The sequence below is a fragment of the Primulina huaijiensis genome, chromosome 2 (genome assembly GCF_012295235.1).
Source record: "Primulina huaijiensis isolate GDHJ02 chromosome 2, ASM1229523v2, whole genome shotgun sequence".
NCBI classification, from domain to species: domain Eukaryota; kingdom Viridiplantae; phylum Streptophyta; class Magnoliopsida; order Lamiales; family Gesneriaceae; genus Primulina; species Primulina huaijiensis.
Window position 1 is genome coordinate 3396100 of NC_133307.1, and position 23301 is coordinate 3419400.

Here is a 23301-nt window from a genome sequence, read left to right on the forward strand (position 1 = left end):
ACAATAGATTTAGTCTACGTCTTTTGGAATATAAATTTTGTTTATGATTTATTATTTTATTTATAACTTTTTTGGAATATAAATTTTGTTTTTGATTTATTTATTTATTTATAACTTTTAATAATCTATTTAATAGTGATTTATAGCTTGTGTGTATTAACTATGTTTTGAAATTAGGACGATATTTATTTCATGGAGTAGGTATTATATGAGGGCAAAAATTTGTGTGAGACATTCTCACTGGTCGTATTTTTTGTTATATATATTTCTTATTTGGGTCATTCATGAAAAAATATTATTTTTTATGCTAAAATGATTATTTTTTATTGCGAATATCGGTAGGGTTGACCCGTCTCACAGATAAAGATTCATGAGACCGTCTCACAAGAGACCTACTCCTTATATGAAAAAGTCTCAGAAATATATATCAGTGAGACAGGTAGATTCACGTGTTATATATAATTAAATTGCATGCTTTTTTTTTTTAAGTAAATTAAAATTGCATGGTTCTAATATAGAATACACGTAGAATCCATTATGTAACAATAATGTATTATGCCATAACATAATTTATATGTACGGTGAAATGAATGATATTGTATAAAAAGAAAAAATAAAAAGAAAAAATGATAATCTTCCATACCTTCCTGTAATTTTTAATCACCTCAATTTCATATTTTGTTATTTTAATTATTATTATTATTAAATTAGCTAAAGATGTTAAAATAAATTATTATCTCAAGAAAACAGTCTCATTAGAAAACGATGTGAATGTTCAAATAAATTTATAATTTTGGAGTCGGACTAACAGAGACCGTAGGTCTCACAAAAAAAAGATTTTTATTCACGACACGACAATTATATTTATGATAAAAACTTGTGTGAAACGATCTCACGAGTCGTATTTTATGAGATGGATCTCTTATCTGGGTCATTCCTGAAAAAATATTATTTTTTATGCTAAAAGTATTACTTTGAATATCGGTAGGGTTGACCCGTCTCACAGATAAAGATTCGTGAGACCGTCTCACAAGAGACCTACTCTATATTTATATGTATAATAAAAAAATAACCGTAATTAATTAATATTATTAATATTATTGGTTTTTGTGATGGAGATGACTATTTGACAATCCTCCTAACTTTGACATTAAATTAATGCGAAGCGAACTCATCGCTAGACATGTTTAAGTTTGATGCCTTGATCCATTCACCCGTATTCAACGAATCCAAATTATTGTTCAATATTTATGGGTTCCTACGTATAATTTCCACCAGCTTTTACCATTTCTTGTTGAATTTTCTGCTTCTTCCGAAGACCCTTTATTCAATTGTTCTTCTCTTTTCGCTTTTATCCGCGATTTTATTTCTGTAGCGACAGGCATCAACCTCGTTTCTGCCCCTTTTCTTCTGTCCTAGATCTGGTCTGTTGGTGGACGAAGCTCTAAGTTTCATTGGGTATTAACTAGTTCTTGAAATTTTGTTGGGATCATAAGTTTCTTGATTTTGTTTAGATCTAATTCTACTGCCTATGTATGAGAATTCAGCTACTCTTTTGCCTAAATTGTTTCCCGTACATTTCTGACGGTTGTGTTTTGAAGAACTCTTTCTGTTGGGTTTTAGTTGTTATTGATATTTAGATGGTGGTAGTATCGGGGTTGCAAAAAGATTGCTTCGGAATTTTTTTAGTGGGTCTTGGGTGGTTGTGCCTTTATTTTTTTAAAAAACAGTTGATGTGTTTGTTCTATCAATGATTTTTGTTTCTATCAATGATTTTTGTTTCAATCATATGGTAATTGGTGTGATATGTTGTTTCTTGGTTTGTCTAGATCTGCTTTCTGCTGCCAATTTATGAAATTCAACCACCCTTTTCCCTACCTTTCTGACATTAAGCTTTTAAAATTTGTTTGGAAGGCCCAGCTTTTTGTTGGGTTTTAATTTTATCAATATATAAATGGGAATTTGAGGTTGCAGGAAGTTTACTCTTTGGGATACTTTTTGGGTCTTGTATGATGCTTCTTTTTGGTGGGACAATTGATGTATTCTAGTGTTCTGGTTTCATAAAATTAGGCATGTAGAATTCGAATTGACGAAGTCTCTTCTTATATTTAAAGCCTGTCTTGAAGTATATATAGTTTCAATTACAAAGTTCAAGCCATTCATGCCTAAGCCACCTCTTAGTTTTTCGAGACTTTATCATTTGCTGGACTTGTTGTACTTTTTATGATTGATAATTTCTTGTTTACTTACACATTTTATGATTGAACATATCCCAATGAATTGAAGAGTATAATTGCAAAGGTAAAAGCTGTTGCCGTGATTTGATGATGACATGAATCTGATAAGCGGGAATGACCTGCACTCCTTGTAGATGATCATTCTTCTCTATTATTTGACAGATTGTGCTACATTTTGAGAAGTTTTTTCTGATTTAGCCTCCCGAGTCTAGGCTGAAATGAAGAAGGCTTTTGATCAAACTGTTCGTGATATGTAAGGATTTACTTTTTAGCTATAATTTCTTTCCAAAAGTGAATTTTTCATTGTGCATTTAATATTTTTGCTGCACGTGTTATGGAGGCCTCCATTCTTCACAGGTGTTTTTTGATAATTAAAAGTTATTTAGATAATTAAAAATTATTTATTTGAATGAAAATTGCAATCCATGGATGAGTCTTGTTTTTCTTTTTTGTGTTTCTCTGCTTAGTTTTATGTTTGTATTTTGCATGGATTGTTTCCAATGGTTTGATCTTATATCCTATTTTGGTTTACATATCTATTTCTTATGAATGTTTGATGGCTTGCAGTAAGAGAGAGGTTAATAAGAAAGTTCTTAAAGTCCCTTCAATCGAACAAAAGGTGATTACATCTTTTCCTTTCAATTAATATATTTTTCTTACATGTTGATTTTATTGTTAGGTACAATGATGTGTTATGCCCATGGGCAGGAAATAACAAGATATTAGTAGAATGTTCCACATGTTGTTGTTTATTTCTTTCTTATCATTTTTATAGCTTGCTTTGTTATGCATGAGTTATGCATCTTATAATATTTTTTTAGAATTAATAACATGTTTTAGTAATTTATAACCTCTTATCTCTTGTTTTAAACTAACATCTTAAAGCCTTTGAGTTTGGATAAAATAAGTTAGCGTTTAAAAAATCGGAAAAGAAGAGAATAAAATCAAATGAGTGTGGGAGAGGACAAAATAGGGAGAGAAAATGGATTTGAAAACAATTTGGGATATAAGTGCAAGTACTGCAGATTCGTGATTTTAATTACTTAGAATTAGAATAAAGTTTATATGATCTTAAGTCGGTATTGTCTTACTTTCTTAAAAGAAGATCTTATTGGCCTTTCACAGCTTATTTTAAAATATTTAAGATCTTTTTTTTCAAAAAAAAGTTTTACCCAACACCTGCAGGATTCACAAAAGGTTCCAAGCATCTAATAAGATGTTTTATGCGACTTATGAGTTGAGCCAAAAAGGTTTTAAGCTTTAGGTTTTTGTTTTCAGGTTCTAGATGCAACTAGCAATGAACCCTGGGGTCCTCATGGATCGCTTCTAGCTGATATTGCACAGGCGACAAGAAACTAGTGAGTCTAAAAATGACTGACTTGTAGTACTTTGCAATGTTATTTTTATTAGAAAGTTCTTATTTTTTTATACTTCTTCCAGTCATGAGTATCAGATGATCATGGGAATCATATGGAAACGAATTAATGATACTGGAAAAAATTGGCGGCATGTATACAAGGTTTGTTTTCCTTGCGCGAGAATTCCAAATTATGTAATATCTTGTTCTCTTAGATACTAGAACACACACACACACACACACACACACACACACATATCAGAAAAGATTANTCAAGTTAATTAGTTATTCTCTCTTGCGTTCGGGTTTACTCCATATTATGCTTTATGCCATTGCATCTTATTAAGGTGCTTTCTGTTATGTTTTGACCATGCAAATATTTTGTCCAGGGTTTAACTGTTTTGGAGTACTTGGTAGCGCACGGGTCGGAGCGTGTCATTGATGAGATTAGAGAGCATGCTTATCAGATATCAGTTAGTTTCTTCGTCTTCCGTTTTTCTTTAGATGTTCTTACAAAACAGGCTTTCTGCTGGAGTTTGACATATTTTCTTTTTCTGGTAGACATTGTCCGATTTTCAATATATTGATTCCAGTGGGAGAGACCAGGGAAACAATGTAAGAAAGAAATCTCAGAGTATTGTGGCTCTTGTAAATGACAAGGAACGAATACAAGAGGTTCGTCAAAAGGCTGCTGCGAACAGAGACAAGTAGGTGTTTCAAGGCTTTGTGATTGCTTGCCATTTGTTTGCTAGTACTTTGACTCATGACTATTGTTGTGGTTGATTTGCTTCATTTCTGATCTTTTTTATATTTAGTTTTTTGAAATCAGATCTTGATTTGCTGAATTGTGTTTGAGCTCTGCCTTTATCATAATTTTTTCCGTGTTTAAAACTTTCATGAGTTCACGTTATTGTGGATCTTCAGATCCTCTTAATTGTCTATGCATAGAAATTGACTGATTTTCTTGTGAAATTACATGCTTATGCTTGGACATCACCATACCTATGCTTTGACATCACCATACCTTTATTAAATAAGTTTCTAGATGATTTCCACTTATGGTATTACTTTTTTCTATAAAAAATGAAAATCATTAATAAGTTTAAAGTGTATAAATTAAATATTAGACATCCTTCTAATACACATCTTATAGCAAATACAAATGTATACGAGCAGTCTCTGGTCGGGCATAACTATTTGCTGTATGGTTACCAAATATTCTATCAGTGGAGCTTGTAGTAAGTATAGATTATTATGACGAAGTTGGTGCCACTGCAACTTACTGTATCTATTACTATCTAGTTTCAAGTTTACGTGTTTATGGTTTTTAACCATGGCCTTTGATTAGTCATACTCACAGTTGCAATTATTTTGATTGTTTTCATCTGAATCATTTTACTCAGGTTAGTACTAAATTAACTGAGTGGAATCTTTTACCTCAGGGTGATGAATTGTTGGGCCAATTTTTTCTATGTTTTATACAGTTCATGTGTTGAGATTTAATCTTCCGGTTGGACTGTTCAAAGTTTCCCTATTTTTCTATTGCCTTACTTTTTGCAAGTATAACATGCTTGGGCCTTTGCAATTAGCAAACCAGATATATTTTATCTTTTACATATTCTAGTATGTTGTTAAATTAATGTTTCAACAGGTACCGCAACTCATCAATGGATAATATGTATCGGCCTGGTTCTTTCTCACGCTCAGGAGGATATGGAGATAAATACGACGATGATCGCTATGAAAGTCGATATGGATACAGAGACGATGACCGCAGTGGATATGGGGGAGAGAGAGATTTTCGGTATGGCGATGATAGGGAGGCTAATTATGGAGGCTCATATGGTCGTGAAGGGGACAGGTATGGTAGGGATTACGAGGATCGCTATAATCGAGACGGCTTTAGGGATGATGACTATCAAGGAAGAGGTCAAAGGGTTGACGAATATGCTTATGGGTCAAGAAGTAGAAGTGCTGATCCAGGCAGGGACCGTTCTTATGATGATGATGGCCAGTATTCTTCCAGGTTTGTTTATTTTGTCTTCTGAAAGCATATTCAAATCATGTAGTTTATTTTTCAGAAATGGTTTTACTTCCAGAATACAATATGGTCATGATGGTTTGTTTTACTGTAGGGAAAAGTCGTGTTGTTTTAAAATGTATGTGGTGAATTGTTTAGGACGTGCCATCACTAACTGGGCTAATATACAATGGTCCTTCACTGGAAAGCATTGCTTCAAGTATGATATTTTAGCGTTATAAAATTTATATAACATGACTTTACTTGCCTGCCTAGATTTCTAATTCTGAAAATCGATTTTTGTAGAATTTGATTTCATAGATTCACTCCAGTAACTGGAATTGCGGCATACACTTTGAATGGTTCAAAACTAAATTTCTAGTAAAGCCTCAGTATGACTCCATTATAAAATCGTGCAGCAAATTCTATTTAGAGTCCCCGAAAGGAAAAAAATTCACAACTCTCTTAAGAAATATCGATAACGTATTTGTTGATTTAATTAACTAAGTGGGATCTTTCGCCAGATTAAAACCCTCAAGGGTTACCTCCTGTGTCCTATACCACTAGATATAATAATGGTTGTAATATTTTAGCAAAGAAAGAAAGAGAAATACGAAAATAATGACGCTTTTGAAGCAGCTCCCATCATGTTTTTAGAATTCCAGAGTACTCACATTTTTTTCTTTGTGAATAAATCTTATTTACTATGTTAACACCATAATTTGAGGGTCGAGTTTGAAATGGTTAATATTTCAATCTTATATGAGCAATGTTGGCTTTTAAACTGGTTGTACTGAAATTTGAGGATGCCAAATTTATTTTCTTCACGTGATCCTAAAATGATATTTATTTAGCCCAACTTTTTCTGATATATTTTGAATTATACTTACTGTGAACCATGTTCTGTTTCTTAAACGTTATTGCACATTTTGGTTAAACTACTATAATTAGATTTGGAAGGTGTTAAAGTTTTTCTATAATGCAGAGGAAGTGGTGCCAAAGCTGATGATCAATCTCAAGATGGAAGGTACTTTAAAAGTGATTGTTTGGATTATGGCTTATGTGCTTGCCTTTTGAAACAAATATAAGTCTAATTTATGTAATTGTTTAATAATCACATAGTACTACGGAGAAGAGGCTTGGCCGTAGATATTCTGAGCAAAACATCAATGTTCCCCCTAGTTATGAGGAGGCCGTTAATGCTACACACATTCCAACTAATAGTGAGAGGTAACATCAACCAGGCTTGTATTAATCATCTGTCTTCCATTAGATGTTTCTGAATTGGCTTAGTCTCCCTAACTTTTCATCAGTGGCAGGGATTGGGAAAATTCGATGGCTTCTGGCCCGAGAGCATCCTCTCCTTCTATAGTGGCTAGTCCCAGCCATGCAACTGTAGCTGCCCCATTACCAGCCCCTGCTTCACCACCCACTCTAGCTGCAGGAGCTACCTTTCCGGACAGTGAGAAAGAGGTGGATGGCTTTGATGAATTTGATCCACGTGGTTCATTTTCCGGTAAAGTAACTTGAAGCCCAGGAATTGTTTGTTGTTAGTTCATTTTGTTGCTTTAGAATTACTTGGTAATTTGTTCACATTAGTGGATTGACGCGCTTTTATATATGAGTGGTAAAAGAGGCAATGCCTCTTTACCATTTTGTATCATAATCTACATTTGTTCTCCTTGCGACATTCGCAAATCAATCACCTCAATGATTATAATCTGCTGTGATAAGTCAGAATTAGAGACTGAATGAATTTTGTACCTATGTCCATTGATCTACTCTTTTTTAATTTTTTTATATCGAATATAAAGTTAGCATCTTATGCATAATATAGGAGACTATTTAAAATTATTTTCTCGAGCATTTGGGTTTTACAAACCATCAACACTTACCGAGTTTGGAGAGCTATTTGCAGTCTTGAAAGCATTAATATAAGTTCTGCTATGTAAATTTAAGATATTTAGAAGCAGAGTTTTCTGATAATAACTCTAATTTGTTGGCTTCTTTTACAGTTATGTACTATTTCATGTGATTTTGTTTTTGGTTTCCAATGAAATGGCAAAGGAAGGGAAAGTTTATCACATGATATATTATCGGGAATGATGCTTCAAATACTGATTTTTAATCAACATTGAGTTGAGTGATTTATGGAAAACTCTACCTGACCAATCAGTTCTGCGTAAAATTTTGTGAATTTCATTCAAGCACATCTTTGATACTTGTTTTGTGAGCTACTTTTCAAGTGAAAGCTGTGGGAAATTTGGGCTTTCAATGCTGAAGCCGTTGTAGTATGGAACAGTACTTGGTCGAGCTAAGTTATCATGATATTGTGGTGGTGGTTTGGAAGTTATCATTCTGTCACAACCTTCCAACTCTGGAAAACACGTTTATTAATTGTCTTGGTCTTTTCATTAAAATCATATAACTTGTTCAAACATGATTGTCAGTGTGGTTTCTGGTATAATTTATTTTCTGTTATTGAGTTATTATTTCTATACTCTGCCAGAAATTTTAACACTCATTTATTTAAATCTTTCCATAGCTGCCTCAACTAGTTCAAATGTTATTGGTTCCGCGACTTCTGCTGATACAAAAATGGATTTACTAGCTTCATTGGCTCTTGTTCCTGTTACTCAATCTACCATGACCTCTGAAGTAAAGTCCAGGGAAACCTTCACTTCTGAAGCCACATTTGCTGCCATGCCGTCAGCTTCTTCTATCACGGATCAGGTAGTTTATCTTCTGTTGTGTTTTCATGGAATGGTAACATTTGTTATCCCCTTCTAATTTTCTATATTTGCTATATTGGGAAAGGTCGGTTCTTTATTCATTAATGAAGATTTTTTGGGTATGTACAAAAAGTTGGAAAGTAAGCATTGTATTTAGCCATTTTCACTGTAGCTAACGTTTATACCAGAGTGGGAATACAAAATAAGTTGCTTTTTCACAGGGTTATTTTGTTCCTCGTTCTCTCTTTCTTGTGTCTTTAGTTACACGTGTAACCTTTTTGCAGCTTTTTGCTGATCCATTTGGGGATGGTCCTTTTAAAGCTATCCCTTCGACGTATAGTGTAGAAGGTCAACGACACCAGGCTACAACCACAAATTCTTTCAATTTCAACCCCAGTCTAATCTCAGGTGTGCAACCAGTTCCTCAAAAGGCAGAGACTGAATTTCCGGTTACATATGATTTGAATTACGTGCCATCTGATCCTTCTGGTGTACAACCTCATCCTCGGAACCAGCAGTCTGTGCAGCAGGATTTGTCTACCTTCAACCAAGATGATGATATATTAGCAGATATTCTTCCCCCATCCGTGTCGTCATCTGTTGCCACTTCAGGTTTTCCCACTCAACTTGGCCAGTCTTCATCACAAACAAGTCATCCTCCTCAATTACTGATGAGTGCTCCTCAGAGTGTTCAACCCACGTACCCTGCAAAGTTTCCAGCTCAAATGGCTTCTTCACAGGCTGGTTTTCAGGCTCCTGTTGGTGGTCAGTCTGTACAGTCATATACTCCAAATCCAAACTTCTATGGGTCTTACCAGTCACAAATGGTATCTACAGGTCCAGACACTGCCAACATAGTTCCTCCTAGTGCTAGTAGAACCCCCGTGCAGCACAATTTACATTCACAAATAGGTTCTGCAGTTCCTGGAGCTTCACAATTTGGTCCTCCAGCGCCTCAAGCGCGGCCAAGTATGCCATCTACGCCAGCTTCTAGAGGGTTTTCTGCTGTGGTTCCTCAACCAGCAAAGGACAAGTTCGAGACAAAATCCACTGTTTGGGCTGACACTCTGAGCCGGGGACTGGTCAATTTGAATATATCTGGATGTGAGTATTTCTAATTTTAGTAATGGCTTATTATGTGTTTCTTTATAACACCACTCAGCTCATCTAAATATTTTCCTGTGTAGCTAAAACAAACCCACTAGCTGACATCGGAGTTGATTTTGATGCCCTAAATCGGAAGGACAAGAGGATGGAAAAACCTATGACAGCTTCAGTAGCATCTACCACAACTATGGGTAAGGCCATGGGATCTGGATCTGGTATGGGTCGAGCTGGTGCTGGTGCAAGCGCGGGCGCCCCAAGGCCTTCACCAAACCTCGTGGCTTCGGGTGTAAATATTAATACGAGCGGCGTTCGAGGTGCTGGCATGGGTATTGCAGGAAGCTATCAAGTAAGCCAACCGATGGTGCGGGAAATGAAAGTCGGCATGGCCCAAGGAATACCTATGCAACAGCAAGCAGGATTTCCTTCTGCATCCACAGTGCCCGGAAGCTATAATCCCGTGATGGGAACTGGTAATTATAGTCAAAGACCATATGGGGGTGGGTACTAGTAATTTTGAGCCACAATTGAACCAGTGAGAGTTGAGAAGGTAAATTTGCCAACTGTTTGTTGACAAAAATGTTGTAAACTATATATACATGTTTTTGGTTCGCTTGTATTTTCTCTGGTTGGCTGTGTGTACATTTATTCATTTATTAAATTTTTTATTGTTTTTTTTTGTTGCCATTTTTGGGGTCACATTTTGTGCTCCCACCCACCTTCCACATTTCAAAAGTAGGAATATCCCAATCTTGTTTTGCTTGAACATTTGTTTTCTGCGAATGGAGCAGGTTTTGGGCTCTCAATCTTGGGTAGCTTCTTCAAGCTTGGTTATGAACCAAACATAGGCACCTTTAGCAGCCTCATTAAAGGGCTCTTTTTAGTTGATAAGGTTCATGAAGCGTTGGAGGTTTTCGAAGATGAAGTCACATTTTTTGTTGTAACAAACGGCTTTGGTTCATTGGAAAAGGGGAACTACAAAAACGATGTTTATCCGCAATAATAGAGAGCCTATGCAAATATGAAATGGTAGATGATGCTCTCCAACTCCTATCCCAGATGATGATTGAGAAAGGTATTTGCACAAATGTTATTAGTTACAATTCGGTGATCCGAGGATTATGCAATTATAGTATATGGAAAGAAGTGAGTGGCTTTTTGAATGAAATGCAATACCGCGACCTTTTTCCAAATCTGGTGACACGATATTGATTGATGTATTTTGCAGTAATGGAATTGATACATGAACTATTATTGTAAAATTCTGAATTGATATGTGAACTATTTATAAATTGGTAAATCGGTACATGATTTACAACTTGGGGAAGTATCACTCCACCAACATGATGTGGAGAGTCCTATAAGTAATGACGCATGTGAAAAGCCCGTGAGGGAAAAAGCCTCAGTGGGAACCCAAGACGGGACAAGGCCCCCGAGGGAGCCCAAGATCGGGATAGCCCATGGTCGTTACAAAAATAAACCAGTGCTGTTTTTATCTTGTACTAAGGTGTTTGTCATGCACCTCTGATTAAGATTTCTACTTTCTTAATCCCTTTGCATGAAAAATCTTGTCCAGCTATTTGAGGAAATTTTTCCTTCAATTTTTTGTAAAAGCTCTTTGTTTTGCTGTACAGATTCCAGTCCCCAAATCAATATAAACAGGCAAATATTTTGCTTTATATTTTTCATATAACATTCATATTGAGATGTGTATCGGAAATGGACTCATGGTCATTTAATTTTTCACATCATTTCTTCTGTCATGAATTCCATTCCATTGTCTATAAGGTTTCCAAAGTTTGTGTTTCTCGAGAAACTATAGTCCAATAACCAATTGATCTGATTCTTTTCTTAGAATTTTTTTGATATGAACTTCCAATTCACCAATGTTTATCATCTCTTGGTAAGTTTCTATCATAAGAACATATTCCAAATATTATATGTTATTACAAAGAAATTGATTTCTTTATCTTGTAATATCAAATACTATTTCAATTTCCTTTCATCCTTTTGGATATCTAATCTTTCCTATTGTTGAAAAGTTTTTTGTTATATGTTGGATTTATTGGACATGTGTTTTTCCACATCTATAACTTGTTCATGTCCTTGGAAAGTTAGTTTTTTGTGTTTCTAGTCCAAGGCTTTGGTTTTTATTTAGAATCAGTTTGTCTTAGATCTAGATATTTGTTTCATGTATTAAAGAAAATTTGATTATTTCTGGATAAATTTTCTGAGCAACTTTTTCGAATATTTCTGGAATTTCTATAAACTAATTTTGAATAATAAAGTATGAATGATGTATATTATATAAAACTTATGAAATTTAATAGGTAATAGAATATGATCTATTTCTTTCTTTCATCATTATTTTTTTCTTGAATTTTTGATGCAACGTCAAGGCTTGACTGAAGTCTTGATCTGCCATGTTGTAGGCAATTTTTGGATAAATTACTCATACAATTTTTTTTTGAACAGAGATTTCCTGAGGTGATTTTCAGTACTAGGTTTTTAAGATTACATATTCGTTTATCGCATATATCAATATCATTGGTGAATCAATTAATTCTTTAAACATGGTAGCCATTTTTTCGGCTATCTCGCCAAGAGATTCTCTGACTATGACCGATTCTTTGGTTTTAGCTGAAGTCATATCCCATGCGATTTTGACTGATCCAATCAGACTCATTTCTAATAGTTTAATGAATATTTTTTTGTCGAGATCAAGTGTTCTTGCTGCGATTCTCATAGCCGTGTCCAATTATTTACGAGATATCTATTTTTGAAGCCCAATACATCAAGGTTAAGCATTACCTTACAATGATGTGCAAAGGAATTTGTTTCCTTCTTGACATTGTTACAGCTAGGTATAATTCTCCATCAGTCTGAAAATTTGTTTGGGTTCCTCCCATATTTTTATTACAAGATCCTCACTTTCCTCCCTTGGTGGTTCATGAGGAGACAACTTGCTAATTAGAGGTTGTTCATTTCCTATTGTTGATTTCATTTTAGATCTACGTCCCTGAGGTTTGCAAACTCTACAAGGTCTTGAAGATCTTACAGACTAATCTTTTCTATGATTGTCAATATCTTACATACAAACATTTAATATATGACATCCATTTGTGAGGTTATTATTTCATAATTTTTCTTTTGTGTGTTTTTTTATAAAATAAATGGAATATCTATGAAACAATGACACTTTTATTTGTAAATTTACTATTTTATCATTTTGTTTATTTTATAATTTGTCATGTTAATGAGTTTCTTGAAGTTATTTTCTATGTTAGTTTAATAGGATTATTATAGAGTACTCAACTCAATCAAACTATTTATTATTTTAATTTTAAATTTAAATTTAATTACATTAATTTATATATCGATAACAAATTCATAGAAAATCACTATCATAATGTTATACATTAAAAAAATTGTAAATATTACGAACATTAAGGTAATAATGGGAAGGCGAATGGAGATGAGTAGGATTTAATAAAATTAAATTATTAATAAATATTAATTTCATATAATTTAGAATAGAGATATTTTTAGACTACTTATGTATCAACAAATATACAGAGAAAAATGTTAGTATGTAAGTGATTTCAATGCAAACTCTACAATTTCTGATCTAGAATAAAATCAAAGATGTTTTTTTTTTTATAACTTTTGTCAAAATCTGGGAGTGCAAACTAATTTTTTATGTCTTAAAAGACTGAATCCCAACTTGAAATTTTGATTGAAGAATTTTCTCCAATTTAACCTTTGATTTAATAAACAAAAAATAAAAAGAGAAACCACACCTTCTAATTTATTTATTTATATATCTGAAAAACCCAAGATAAAAATATATTGAATAATATTTTCCGTTTCTTACCGGTAGTGCTAGGCTAGCCTCCAAAACCATGGTTGGAAAGCATTTCCACCATCTGGATACCTTCTACTATTGCATAGGCTTCACCTTCCTGGAATCCGTTAATGGCGAACTCTGTTCTTCTCACCCACCCTCACTCTGTTCCTCTTCGTCCTCCCCAGTACACCAAGATTCTCCAGTTTCAGCATCCCTTTTCTCTGTCTCGACACAAACCCAACCTTTTCCAAACCTTGTCACCCAAGTCCCTTAATTTTTACACCAAGAAATCTTTCGTACGAGTCCTGGAACAGGAAGGAACCGATGCTTCTTCCCCTGCCCCTGATTTGTTAGGGGAAGATTCTGCTGAATTCTTGTTGTCCAAACAGAAAATTTCGTCTTGGCTTTATTTCTCTGGGGTTTTGGGTGTCGTTCTATATGTTCTTAACTTTGCTTGGATTGACAATTCCACCGGCTTTGGTAAGCCCTTCGTTGATGCTGTTTCCGGCATTTCCGACAGCCCTGAGGTTTGCCCTGTTTTGTTTTTTTCTTTATTTTGTTTTTGTCAATTACTGCCAAAAATTCGTTTACTTTGTCCCAAACAAAAATAAGAAAATGAAGTTGTTGGATAGTAAAACCTATTAGCATGTAAAATCAGGGGATAGTTGCTTTTAAGCCTTGTTCACTAAGATCATCTTGACAACCAGTATGATCTCGAAATCCCATGTCAACAAGGAGCTGAAGGAATCCAAAACATTTTAAGAATCCTTGAACTTTGACCTCTTACTATGGTTTTCTATTTGATTATCTTTGTCGACAATTTCCTTTTTTTTTAAATATTAAAATTAATGGTCGAGGATACCAGGCTGATTGGTTCATGGTAAGTTGCAGTCCATTTAAAGCGTTTTCTACACTCTTTCATTGCTAATAGTTATAATACAGGTTTACCCTTTTCTCCTTCCGTTTTCTAGAACTTCTACAGCAGGATATAGTTGCTTATGATTGTGGAGCTTACTGTTTTTTTTCCTTTTGTTTTTCTTTCAGGTTGTCATGTTAGCTCTTACTTTCATTTTTGCCATTGTCCATAGTGGCTTAGCCAGTGTTAGAGATACAGGTGAGAAACTCATAGGAGAACGAGCATTCCGTGTATTATTTGCTGGTTTATCTCTTCCATTAGCAGTTAGTACCGTGGTGAGTTCTGATCGTTTGTTTGGAAGTTTATTTTTCTCGAATAATGATAAATATATATGTGGCATGTCTATTGAACACAGGATGAAATGCTGGTTTTACGATATTTATTAATTATGTGGTTTGGATAGGTATATTTCATCAATCACAGATACGATGGCGTGCAGTTGTGGCAAGTGCAGGATGCTCCTGGACTTCATGAAATTCTTTGGTTGTCAAATTTTATTTCTTTCTTTTTCCTTTATCCATCGACGTTCAATTTGTTAGAGGTTGCAGCAGTTGATAAGCCCAAAATGCATCTTTGGGAAACTGGAATTATGAGAATTACAAGGCACCCACAGGTCCGCATTTCATGTTTATACTTAACTAGTATAACCTTATTGTTATTGTCAGCATTCTCTAATTCAAAAAGATGATTTTTTCCCATCAATTTATCTTCTCAATCGTCCTCAAACTACTTAATTTTACTGTTTATAAATTCATCTTTAAATGTGCTAAAGTTATATATGGTGTTATTGGTGCAAATTAACAGTGTTATCCGCGGAAGTAGGGAAACAAGTATTATGTTGATGATCCTAAACACGGCTATGTTGTATAATCTGTCTCTCAGAACTGTCATTCATATGAAGGCACATGTGAATGTCATTATTAGGATAATGTATTTTATCGTGATATGGGATTGTGAAAAATCTGTTGTCTGGTTTTATGCTGCTGATGTGTTTTCCTACGAATTAGAAAAGCTCGGGATTTGATTATTAATACTTGTATGGGTGCTGCTGTACATGCAGGGCCACAATCCAGCTTGCTAGCTTTTCGAGCTATCTTTGATTATTTATTTGGAATTGTAGAAAATTCAAGTTTGACTCGAATATGTTTTCGAGCCAAGTTTGATTGTTATATATTATTAGATAGATTGCGAGCTTTAATATATTTTTTTTATTTTTTTGTTAAATATATTCAACACTAAACAAATTATTGAGCATTTGTGTGATGAAGTTTGATAATTAAGTTTGAAATAAAAGCTTCGAGTTTGAATGCAAACTTTAAGAAATGTGGAATTCAAACCTATATTAATTCATTATAAGAGCTTCGAGCAAACTAAAAAAAATCGAGATTGTGCTCGAGTAAAAAAGTGGTTAAAATTCTACTCGGTTTTCATCCTTTTGTTTTTTTGATACTGTAAGTGTCTTAATCATTTATTTCATGGAGTTTTTAACAACTCGTCAACATTTTCTTATGAGTGTCAATAGCATCTTAAGTTCAACATATTAAACTGCTAGTATTTTGTTTCAATTGAATTCTCAAGCAACAATCAAAAGCTGGTGTTGCCATCGAAACATCATGCTATCTTGTGTTCTGTTCATTTGTTAATCTTCCTTTACTGGTTTGAAAGAATCAAATCTGGAAAAAGAAGAAAATGAGCATTTCAAATTCCAGCATGATCCTGGTCAAGTCTCGTGCAATTTTTTCATATAATATCTGCTTTGTTCATCTTTATTATATAACAATTTTTAATCCGAAACGAAAATAATCCTAAGTTACAGTAATGTACTCAAATTTTTTTCCCAGATGGTTGGACAGGTAATTTGGTGCATAGCTCACACAATCTGGATTGGGAATTCAGTTGCATTAGCAGCCTCTGTAGGTCTGATCGCGCACCACTTATTCGGTGTTTGGAATGGAGATCGAAGATTAGCCATTCGGTATGGTGAAGCTTTTGAAGTTTTAAAGAGCAGAACTAGTATTACTCCATTTGCTGCTATTCTTGAAGGTCGACAAAAGCTTCCCAAGGACTACTATAAGGAGTTTCTGCGGTTGCCGTATCTTTCGATCACAGCTTTGACCTTGGGGGCATATTTTGCTCACCCACTTATGCAAGCTGCCAGTTTTCGACTTCACTGGTAACTTCATACTGTTTCTCTTACATTTGAGTGTTTATAATCGAGAATTTGTGGTATGTTAATGAAGCAACAACTGGTGGAAGAGATGGTTATAGGAGGAATCCATTTATGCTTTTGTGAAAGCTTTAAATTTTGATGCCTTTGGACTATAGGTGGTATTAATATTATACACAATATTCTAAATATTGAACTAGTATGGTCTAGAGAACTATTAATGTTTGTGATTTTGAGAACTTGAGAATTTTTCAATTTACTCTTAAATTTTATGTGCTATTTAATATGCTAATTGAGTTGTTATAATTAAAATTATTATAAAACAACTTTACGTAATCTCGTTTTAAACTAACTTAAACTCGTAAACCTTCAAACATGTTCGTCGCGATCTTTTCGTAGAATCTTTTCAGTACGTATCATCCTCAAATTTGAATGACTGATATAAAATTTTAGAGTTTTTATATAATATTAGAAATTCTTTAGACTTAACGATAGCAAAGAAATTGAAAGAGTGGATTTCAAAAATCTACATGAACTAAGACTTTGAAATTTATTGTTATTTTATGAATGAAAAATTTACTTCATAATTTCAATTCCAAAGATTTCAAATCTGACTCGTTTAATTCTAGTAAAAAAAACTTGGTGAAATATTAATAAATATATCAATATTATAAATAATTACTTTTTTTAAAGTGATATTTTAATTATTACTACTTACGATTAAAAAACTCCATCAAAAATAACACAAAAATCTACGCTTATTATCATGCAAATTAATTTAAAAAATAGTAGTACTTCTCAAAAAAAATTATTTAATATAATATCAATATTATTACAATAGTTTTATTAATATTCAATAATAATTATTAAATTATATTATTATTTTTATAGTGTTATATTTTAATACATCCCACACGAATGTTCCAATGTTTCCACCAAAAATTTGAAATTACTAGCGATCCCAAGCGTGCGAATGGATTACGGTCTGGCAGCACTGAAGCTACTCTGCGTACACCTGAGACGCGCCGCCGCAACGACGTCACAGAATGCCTACACTCTCGGCGGAATTCTCTTTCAACGTGCTTGGCTACAGGTATGTCTATGTGTAGTTGTGCGTAATTCCATGATTTATCCTTAAATGCATCCTTTTTGTCAATTTCTTCGATATTCATCTCGACATTGCAGGGCGTTCTCGTTTCGACAGCTGAATCTGACGAAGGCGGAGGCGGTCGATACCTCCTCGACGATGGAACGGGCGTCATTGAGCTCTTCCTCTCTGGCGACTTTCGCAGTCGCCGTTTGGAAAAAGGTCAGTTAATAATTTGTTTATTAGGTTATTTTACATTAATTTTATTGTGTGTTCGTACAAATTTCGAAGTAATTAAAGATTTGTGAGTGTAGGAATGTACATAATGGTGGTTGGAGGCTATTCTCTTTGTGCGGGTGATCTTCCAATGATTAAGGTAATAATATAGGATTGCTACTTTACCCCGTACAAATATTTTCAACCATTTCATTTCTTGGTGTGTATACTTAATATACTTATTGTTCATTCTTGAAGTTTGATTACAATGTTTTGTGACGTGAAAGCTGTTTTCACTCTTGATAATGATAAAAATGGAGACTCATGCCAAGTTTCCAGTTAGGGGATGATGTGATAAAGAAAAGAACCAAATTCAAGAAGAAACATATTTCTACTTGAATCAAGTAATCTTCAACTTCTCATAAAAAATATGATCTACAAACACGAAGATATATAAATATGCTGAAATTACTAAAAAACTCTCTTCTGGAAGAGCTTGCTTCCGGACCTCAGCCTTATGTTTTGTACTGACCCTCATTCCGCTCCATTGAACCAGAAATTGAATCCATGATAGTGCATATGTACAATGATAGATTCATCAAACTAATAAACTCCATAATTTTCGCATGCCAAACTGATGAACTCAATAATTTTCACCGTTAATGATCAGGCCTTTCATGTTCATTATATCTTTCATCCAAATTAAATGCTCTCAGTCCGTGGATTGCGTGTAGAGTTTCTCAAATGTGTAACTAGCATTATTTATTACTTTGAATTTGTTTCAATCTACATGCCGAAGTGGGCTTTCTTGCTCTGTTTTAGTGCAGAAAATCTTATCTAATTCACTTGTTTTCAGCTTTAGAATATGAATGGTAATCAATTTTCTTCACTTTAAACCAACATTAGTTGTGATTCTGCTAAAGTGTTTCAAACTTCAAAATTGTGCTTCTCAACTCATCATATGGAATTGGACTACAGTTTCTTTGTTCTTCATCAAGTAAATTGTTGTTGAACGATCTGACTCAATGACTACCTGTTGTATCTCCTATATGCTCTATATTTATCGGACTAGTGCAAAAGATGTATTTTCAAGGACTTTCCAATGTATTAAAAGCTGATAATAACTAAGACGTGTTTCCAACCTTTTGATTTGTAAAAAACACATCTCATTTTCACTCCAGCTTGATTCATGTATGCACCATTACTGCATCTTCCATTAGGAACTAGTCACATCACCTTTGTTAAGTCATCTGCTAAATTCTACACACCCCACCCACATATACCCTTAGCATTATCTTGATTTCCAGTTGGCTAAAGCTGATGTTGTGTAACTCACAGGTTCATAAACTTGTTGATCTTTCTGCATTTCCGGATAGGGAATCAATGTGGTATCTTGAAGTCATGGAGACTTTCAAGCTCTTTTACCAACCTATGTTCCAACACTGATGTAGTTGATAGGTAGGTATATAGGTACAGATGAACTATTCTTCTGAGCCCTTGGATCCCCCTAAACAAGTGGAAGGCTCCTCATTAATCCACGAGGGACCTAGTGGAATCTTTTTAAAAATTGTTATGATGCATATTTCTTGAATGGCTTTACAGCCTGAGTCAGCATTGGAAGCTTCAAAATTTTAGATAATTTTGATTCATTTTCATAATATCTGTAGTTCTCAAGAAATTTGTTTTATAATATATACTATAGTTAATTAGATGTAATCATGGCCTAACAATCGAAAAATATGTATAAATTGAAGGGATTAATGGGTAACACAAATGTTGCATTTGAATTGAGTAATTTGAAATACAGTGGTTTCAAATTTATTTTCATTGTTAAATAAGTTAAATATAATAAACTATAACGATCATAGGTCGTAGGTTGACCCAACATGAGTTTTAACTCATATTAATGCATCACTATTAGTCATAGGCCGTAATTGGTTCAGCATGAGACGTAGTTTATACTCATGCACCGTCACTTATTTAATATCTTACTTTTGGAAAGAGATTTGTTTCGTTTTCTCCAACACTTAGAACCCATTTTATGAGTTGAGGCTCATATCGGGTCAGAAACTCAAATCAATTTTTACTTATTTACACTATTACACATGTCATAATCGATTTCAAATGACTTTAATATTCTAACGATTTGAAATTCATCTTTATTAATATAATTATAGTAAGTAAAATGGCAGATGTATTAGAATTTCTCGTGTAAGTTATTTGATAAAGAAAATATATTTAAATAAATGGATTTGAAATTTTCTCATAAAAACACATTCAAAAACTATTTGCGGGAGAACGAGAGGGAACGGCATGAGCAGGGAAATAAATTTTGGGAAATTTTTTCTCTTTGTGAAAGATTATTGTGAATGTGAGCAATGGAGGAAAAAAAAGAAAAGAAAAGAAAAGGGATGAAATATTGGACATGAACATAAAAAATCAATTATGATATAAATATATTGATCATACTTCTTTAATCAAACAAATTTGTTTAGTTTTGTTAATGTTAGAAAATGTTGTATAGATTTTGAATGAAATTTATAAGCAATTCTGTAGTTCGGTTGAGTTTCTCTCGAACTCACATCAAATATGCAGCGGAAAATTTAAAATTTCATCTAGATTATCGATTAAATTTTTTATTAATAGAATTTATCTAAAATCATATTATTAAGACATGTTAACACCATAATCATGTTATGCAAAATATTATTCTGAATAAAACAAAATTATTTAACACAAGTATACATAGAATTTATTAGTTAATTTTTTTTTAATACAAAGAGTATGACCATTATTTATTAAAATTTGATTTTTAAATAAATATATCAAATCTTGAAAATAAAAATATGCACCTAATTAAATTTAATGACAATAAGTAGACTTAAAAGCAATTTACGCTAAGAATAAAATTAACTTTTAATTGGATAATGTATCAATTAAACAATTAACAATAGTTCTTTGTCAATTTTATTAACAATTTTTTTTACTCCTAAATATATGTATAGATGATAATAATGATGATAGTATAATATAAACGTATAACAAAAATACGACTAGAATCAAACTATTCCAAAAATATCATGTATAGTTACTATTCGTAATATTCAACGTCATATCAGCAATTTTCGTTATCATAAGATTCATAATATTATATTAATGGAACCCAAAAAAAAAAAGAGTAAAAGTGCAATTAGATCCATAAGATTTTACCAATAGAACAAAAAAAAAAAGTGCAAAATAAAATTTAATTTTCTTAAATATAATTAAAATTTAACTAATCTGATCAATCTTGGAGGTCAAAGCCCTTGGTTCTTGGAGATGAGAGCAGAAACAAAAGCATCCATTTCTTTAACAGAGGAGCCTTCATGGATTCCGTCTTCCCGAACGGCGGATCTAATCAACTCTCCCATTTCAGCCGCCTTTTTCTTCATATCCACCGCTTTAATACCTTCTCCCATTACAGTATCTATAGCTTTTATTACATCCTCCTTGCTCAAACTGCTCTTGGTTCCTCTAGTTAACTCCACACACACTTCCATTTCCTCCACCAACATCTTCACGTTGTAGGCCTGCTCTGCCGCCAGTGGCCACCCGATGATCGGTACTCCTTGGCTTAAGCTCTCCATGGTTGAATTCCATCCACAATGGCTTATAAAAGCCGCAGTTGATCGATGGCAAAGAATTTCCAACTGGGGTGCCCATCCATGCACCATTAGTCCTTGGTTGCTGTTCTTTATTCGTTCCTCGAACCCGTTGGGTAGCCATTTCGAGTCGAACTCGCATTCTAAGCTGAATCCAATAGGTGGCCTGATGACCCAAATGAATGGTGTTCTACTTTCCTCTAAACCAGTGGCTAATGCCATCATATGTGTAGTGCTGATGGTGTTTTGAGAGCCGAAAGATATGTACAGAACAGAGCTTTCGGGCTTTGAGTCCAGCCATTCCATGCATTTCTCCGGGGAAAGTCCTGGTTTTCTTCCAGTTTGTTGTCCAATCACACGCGTTGGTTTTCGAGTCAGCATTGCTGGTGGAAGGAGTGGCCCGATGCACCAGACCGGGAGTTTTGAGTACTTCCTGAGAAGATCTACTCCGAACTGTTCGATTTCTTCGGCGGAGTTGCACAGCCATCCGAAAGAATTTAGAGAGAGCCTAATCTGAGGTTGGAAGAATCTTGACCAGGAATCTGTTCCATCTGCAGCTCTTGAGAACGGATGCAACTGGCTGAGATGAAAACGGCAAGAATCTGGAAAACCCGGAAGATTGAACTCATCGCTTTGGGTTAATCTGTGGGGAAGATTTTCCCACAACGATACATAAGCGGCGGTCCCATAAGCGCCACCAGTGGTGAAAGTTACATTCACCGTGCCGCAAGAGCTAGCAACTTCAGTAGCCCAGCCCATGAAAACATCGGAGATTATGCAAAGAGGAGGGCCGCCATATTTGATCGATATATCGGAAATCAAGCTGCGGAAGGGGGTTTCGAGGGAGGTCGAGGCATGACAGAGATCGATTATTTGGTTAAGGGGCAAGGATTCTGTGTTCTCGATGTTCGGTGGGAGGCCATGTTGGCTGCTATCGAAAGGGAGTTCAAAGAGATGGATATCGGACTGTCTCGTTTGTGGGACTTCCGAGTTTTTGGCTATGGCGGATTTGAGGTACTGAACATTAAGTTGAGTAGTTGCAATGGTGATTTCGAAGCCAAATCTTTGCTTGATTCTGTTAGAAAGAGCTAAGAAAGGGATCAAATGGCCTTGCGCCATGAAAGGCAGCATAACAATGTGCTGCTGCTGCTGCTGCTCCTCCTCTCCGGTGCCTTGGTTGATTTTCATGATTTCTTTGTTCAATCTGTTTTCTTCCACCCCACTCTGCTTTTTCTAATAAACATAGTTTTTATCTTCAAGATTTGAGGTCGGAAATTAAAGGCAGAATGACAAATGGCATTGCAATATGTTAAAAGATTAGAACGTGGAAGGAGGAAAATTTTCTAAGTCCATATATACAACTTTCAGAGATTTTATTCAATCGAGGGGAGATAATTAACACACCACGCACGTTCATGAATAATCATTTGGAATATAAAATTTACAAATGACACAACTATGACAGAACAAGTGGTTAGTTCAACACATAACGATGCAATTTGAGTTCTGATATCATGTTAAGATTGAAATTTGGACATAACTAAATTCTAAAAACTAACTAATGAGAAAAAATTTGTCCAATCTATATACACAACTTCTAAAAAATTTATCGAACACACGTGGACAACTAACATGACACACTTGTCAAAGCGCTCGGGGATTCCATTCCTTTATAACTAAGCAATCGGCACACGTTTGATAGAACCTTTTCAAAAAGTCCGGTTTATATTATTTTAGTATCGAGTGAGTCTCATGTGAGACCGATTTACGGATTTTAATATCTGAGACGGGTCAATCCTACCCATATTCACATAAAAAGTAATACTCTTTGTATAAAAAGTAATACTTTTTCATGGATGATTCGAATAAGAGATCCGTCTCACAAAATACGACCCGTGAAACCGTCTCACACACATTTTTGTCTTTAGTATAAACCATTTAAAAAGTGGCGATTATATTAGTTTAGTATAAAATTAA

At 34.2% G+C, this 23301-nt stretch overlaps 4 protein-coding genes across 7 annotated transcripts; 3 read left to right on the forward strand and 1 right to left on the reverse strand.

Annotated features, from left to right (window-relative positions):
* The first annotated feature begins 1157 nt into the window (after positions 1-1157).
* LOC140964434 (clathrin interactor EPSIN 3-like) lies at positions 1158-10128 on the forward strand. 3 transcript variants are annotated; one of them, XM_073424223.1, is made up of 14 exons: positions 1159-1458; positions 2400-2490; positions 2805-2856; positions 3516-3595; positions 3678-3756; positions 3984-4067; positions 4156-4301; positions 5246-5620; positions 6600-6641; positions 6737-6844; positions 6928-7130; positions 8160-8347; positions 8631-9450; positions 9534-10128. In XM_073424223.1, the coding sequence occupies exons 2-14, from the start codon at positions 2456-2458 to the stop codon at positions 9959-9961; spliced, it is 2640 nt and encodes an 879-aa protein (XP_073280324.1). In that variant the 5' UTR covers positions 1159-1458; positions 2400-2455; the 3' UTR covers positions 9962-10128. The 3 variants fall into 3 exon arrangements, with proteins under 3 accessions (XP_073280343.1, XP_073280324.1, XP_073280334.1); XM_073424233.1 differs by having other exon boundaries at positions 6934-7130; XM_073424242.1 differs by lacking the exon at positions 6737-6844 and having other exon boundaries at positions 1158-1458; positions 6934-7130.
* Positions 10129-13319: 3191 nt separating this feature from the next.
* On the forward strand, positions 13320-16659 carry LOC140964445 (15-cis-zeta-carotene isomerase, chloroplastic). 2 transcript variants are annotated; one of them, XR_012172887.1, is made up of 5 exons: positions 13320-13824; positions 14342-14488; positions 14617-14826; positions 16055-16584; positions 16618-16659. XR_012172887.1 is itself a non-coding variant. In XM_073424253.1 (4 exons), exons 1-4 carry the CDS (start codon positions 13426-13428, stop codon positions 16388-16390), a joined length of 1092 nt encoding a protein of 363 aa, XP_073280354.1. In that variant the 5' UTR covers positions 13320-13425; the 3' UTR covers positions 16391-16659. The 2 variants fall into 2 exon arrangements, 1 of the variants encoding a protein (XP_073280354.1); XM_073424253.1 differs by having other exon boundaries at positions 16055-16659.
* Positions 16660-17279: 620 nt separating this feature from the next.
* LOC140964455 (uncharacterized) lies at positions 17280-19322 on the forward strand. The gene is made up of 4 exons (XM_073424269.1): positions 17280-17473; positions 17566-17689; positions 17782-17843; positions 19022-19322. The coding sequence occupies exons 1-4, from the start codon at positions 17354-17356 to the stop codon at positions 19127-19129; spliced, it is 414 nt and encodes a 137-aa protein (XP_073280370.1). The 5' UTR covers positions 17280-17353; the 3' UTR covers positions 19130-19322.
* A 1539-nt stretch (positions 19323-20861) lies between these two features.
* Positions 20862-22631, reverse strand: LOC140964464 (UDP-glycosyltransferase 92A1). Its single transcript, XM_073424283.1, has one exon. The coding sequence runs from the start codon at positions 22510-22512 to the stop codon at positions 20980-20982; it is 1533 nt and encodes a 510-aa protein (XP_073280384.1). The 5' UTR covers positions 22513-22631; the 3' UTR covers positions 20862-20979.
* Positions 22632-23301: the final 670 nt, after the last annotated feature.

Bases quoted from the DNA above. Each gene is read 5' to 3' on its own strand.
- LOC140964434 (XM_073424223.1), top strand. From the start codon at position 2,456: ATGAAGAAGGCTTTTGATCAAACTGTTCGTGATAT. The intron at 3,596-3,677 runs GTGAGTCTAAAA...TACTTCTTCCAG, and splicing joins GCACAGGCGACAAGAAACTA to TCATGAGTATCAGATGATCA. The intron at 9,451-9,533 runs GTGAGTATTTCT...TTTCCTGTGTAG, and splicing joins CAATTTGAATATATCTGGAT to CTAAAACAAACCCACTAGCT.
- LOC140964445 (XM_073424253.1), top strand. From the start codon at position 13,426: ATGGCGAACTCTGTTCTTCTCACCCACCCTCACTCTGTTCCTCTTCGT. The intron at 13,825-14,341 runs GTTTGCCCTGTT...TTTTTCTTTCAG, and splicing joins GCATTTCCGACAGCCCTGAG to GTTGTCATGTTAGCTCTTAC. The intron at 14,489-14,616 runs GTGAGTTCTGAT...TGGTTTGGATAG, and splicing joins CATTAGCAGTTAGTACCGTG to GTATATTTCATCAATCACAG.
- LOC140964455 (XM_073424269.1), top strand. From the start codon at position 17,354: ATGGATTACGGTCTGGCAGCACTGAAGCTACTCTGCGTACACCTGAGA. The intron at 17,690-17,781 runs GTCAGTTAATAA...TTGTGAGTGTAG, and splicing joins CAGTCGCCGTTTGGAAAAAG to GAATGTACATAATGGTGGTT. The intron at 17,844-19,021 runs GTAATAATATAG...TGTAACTCACAG, and splicing joins GTGATCTTCCAATGATTAAG to GTTCATAAACTTGTTGATCT.
- LOC140964464 (XM_073424283.1), bottom strand. From the start codon at position 22,512: ATGAAAATCAACCAAGGCACCGGAGAGGAGGAGCAGCAGCAGCAGCAG.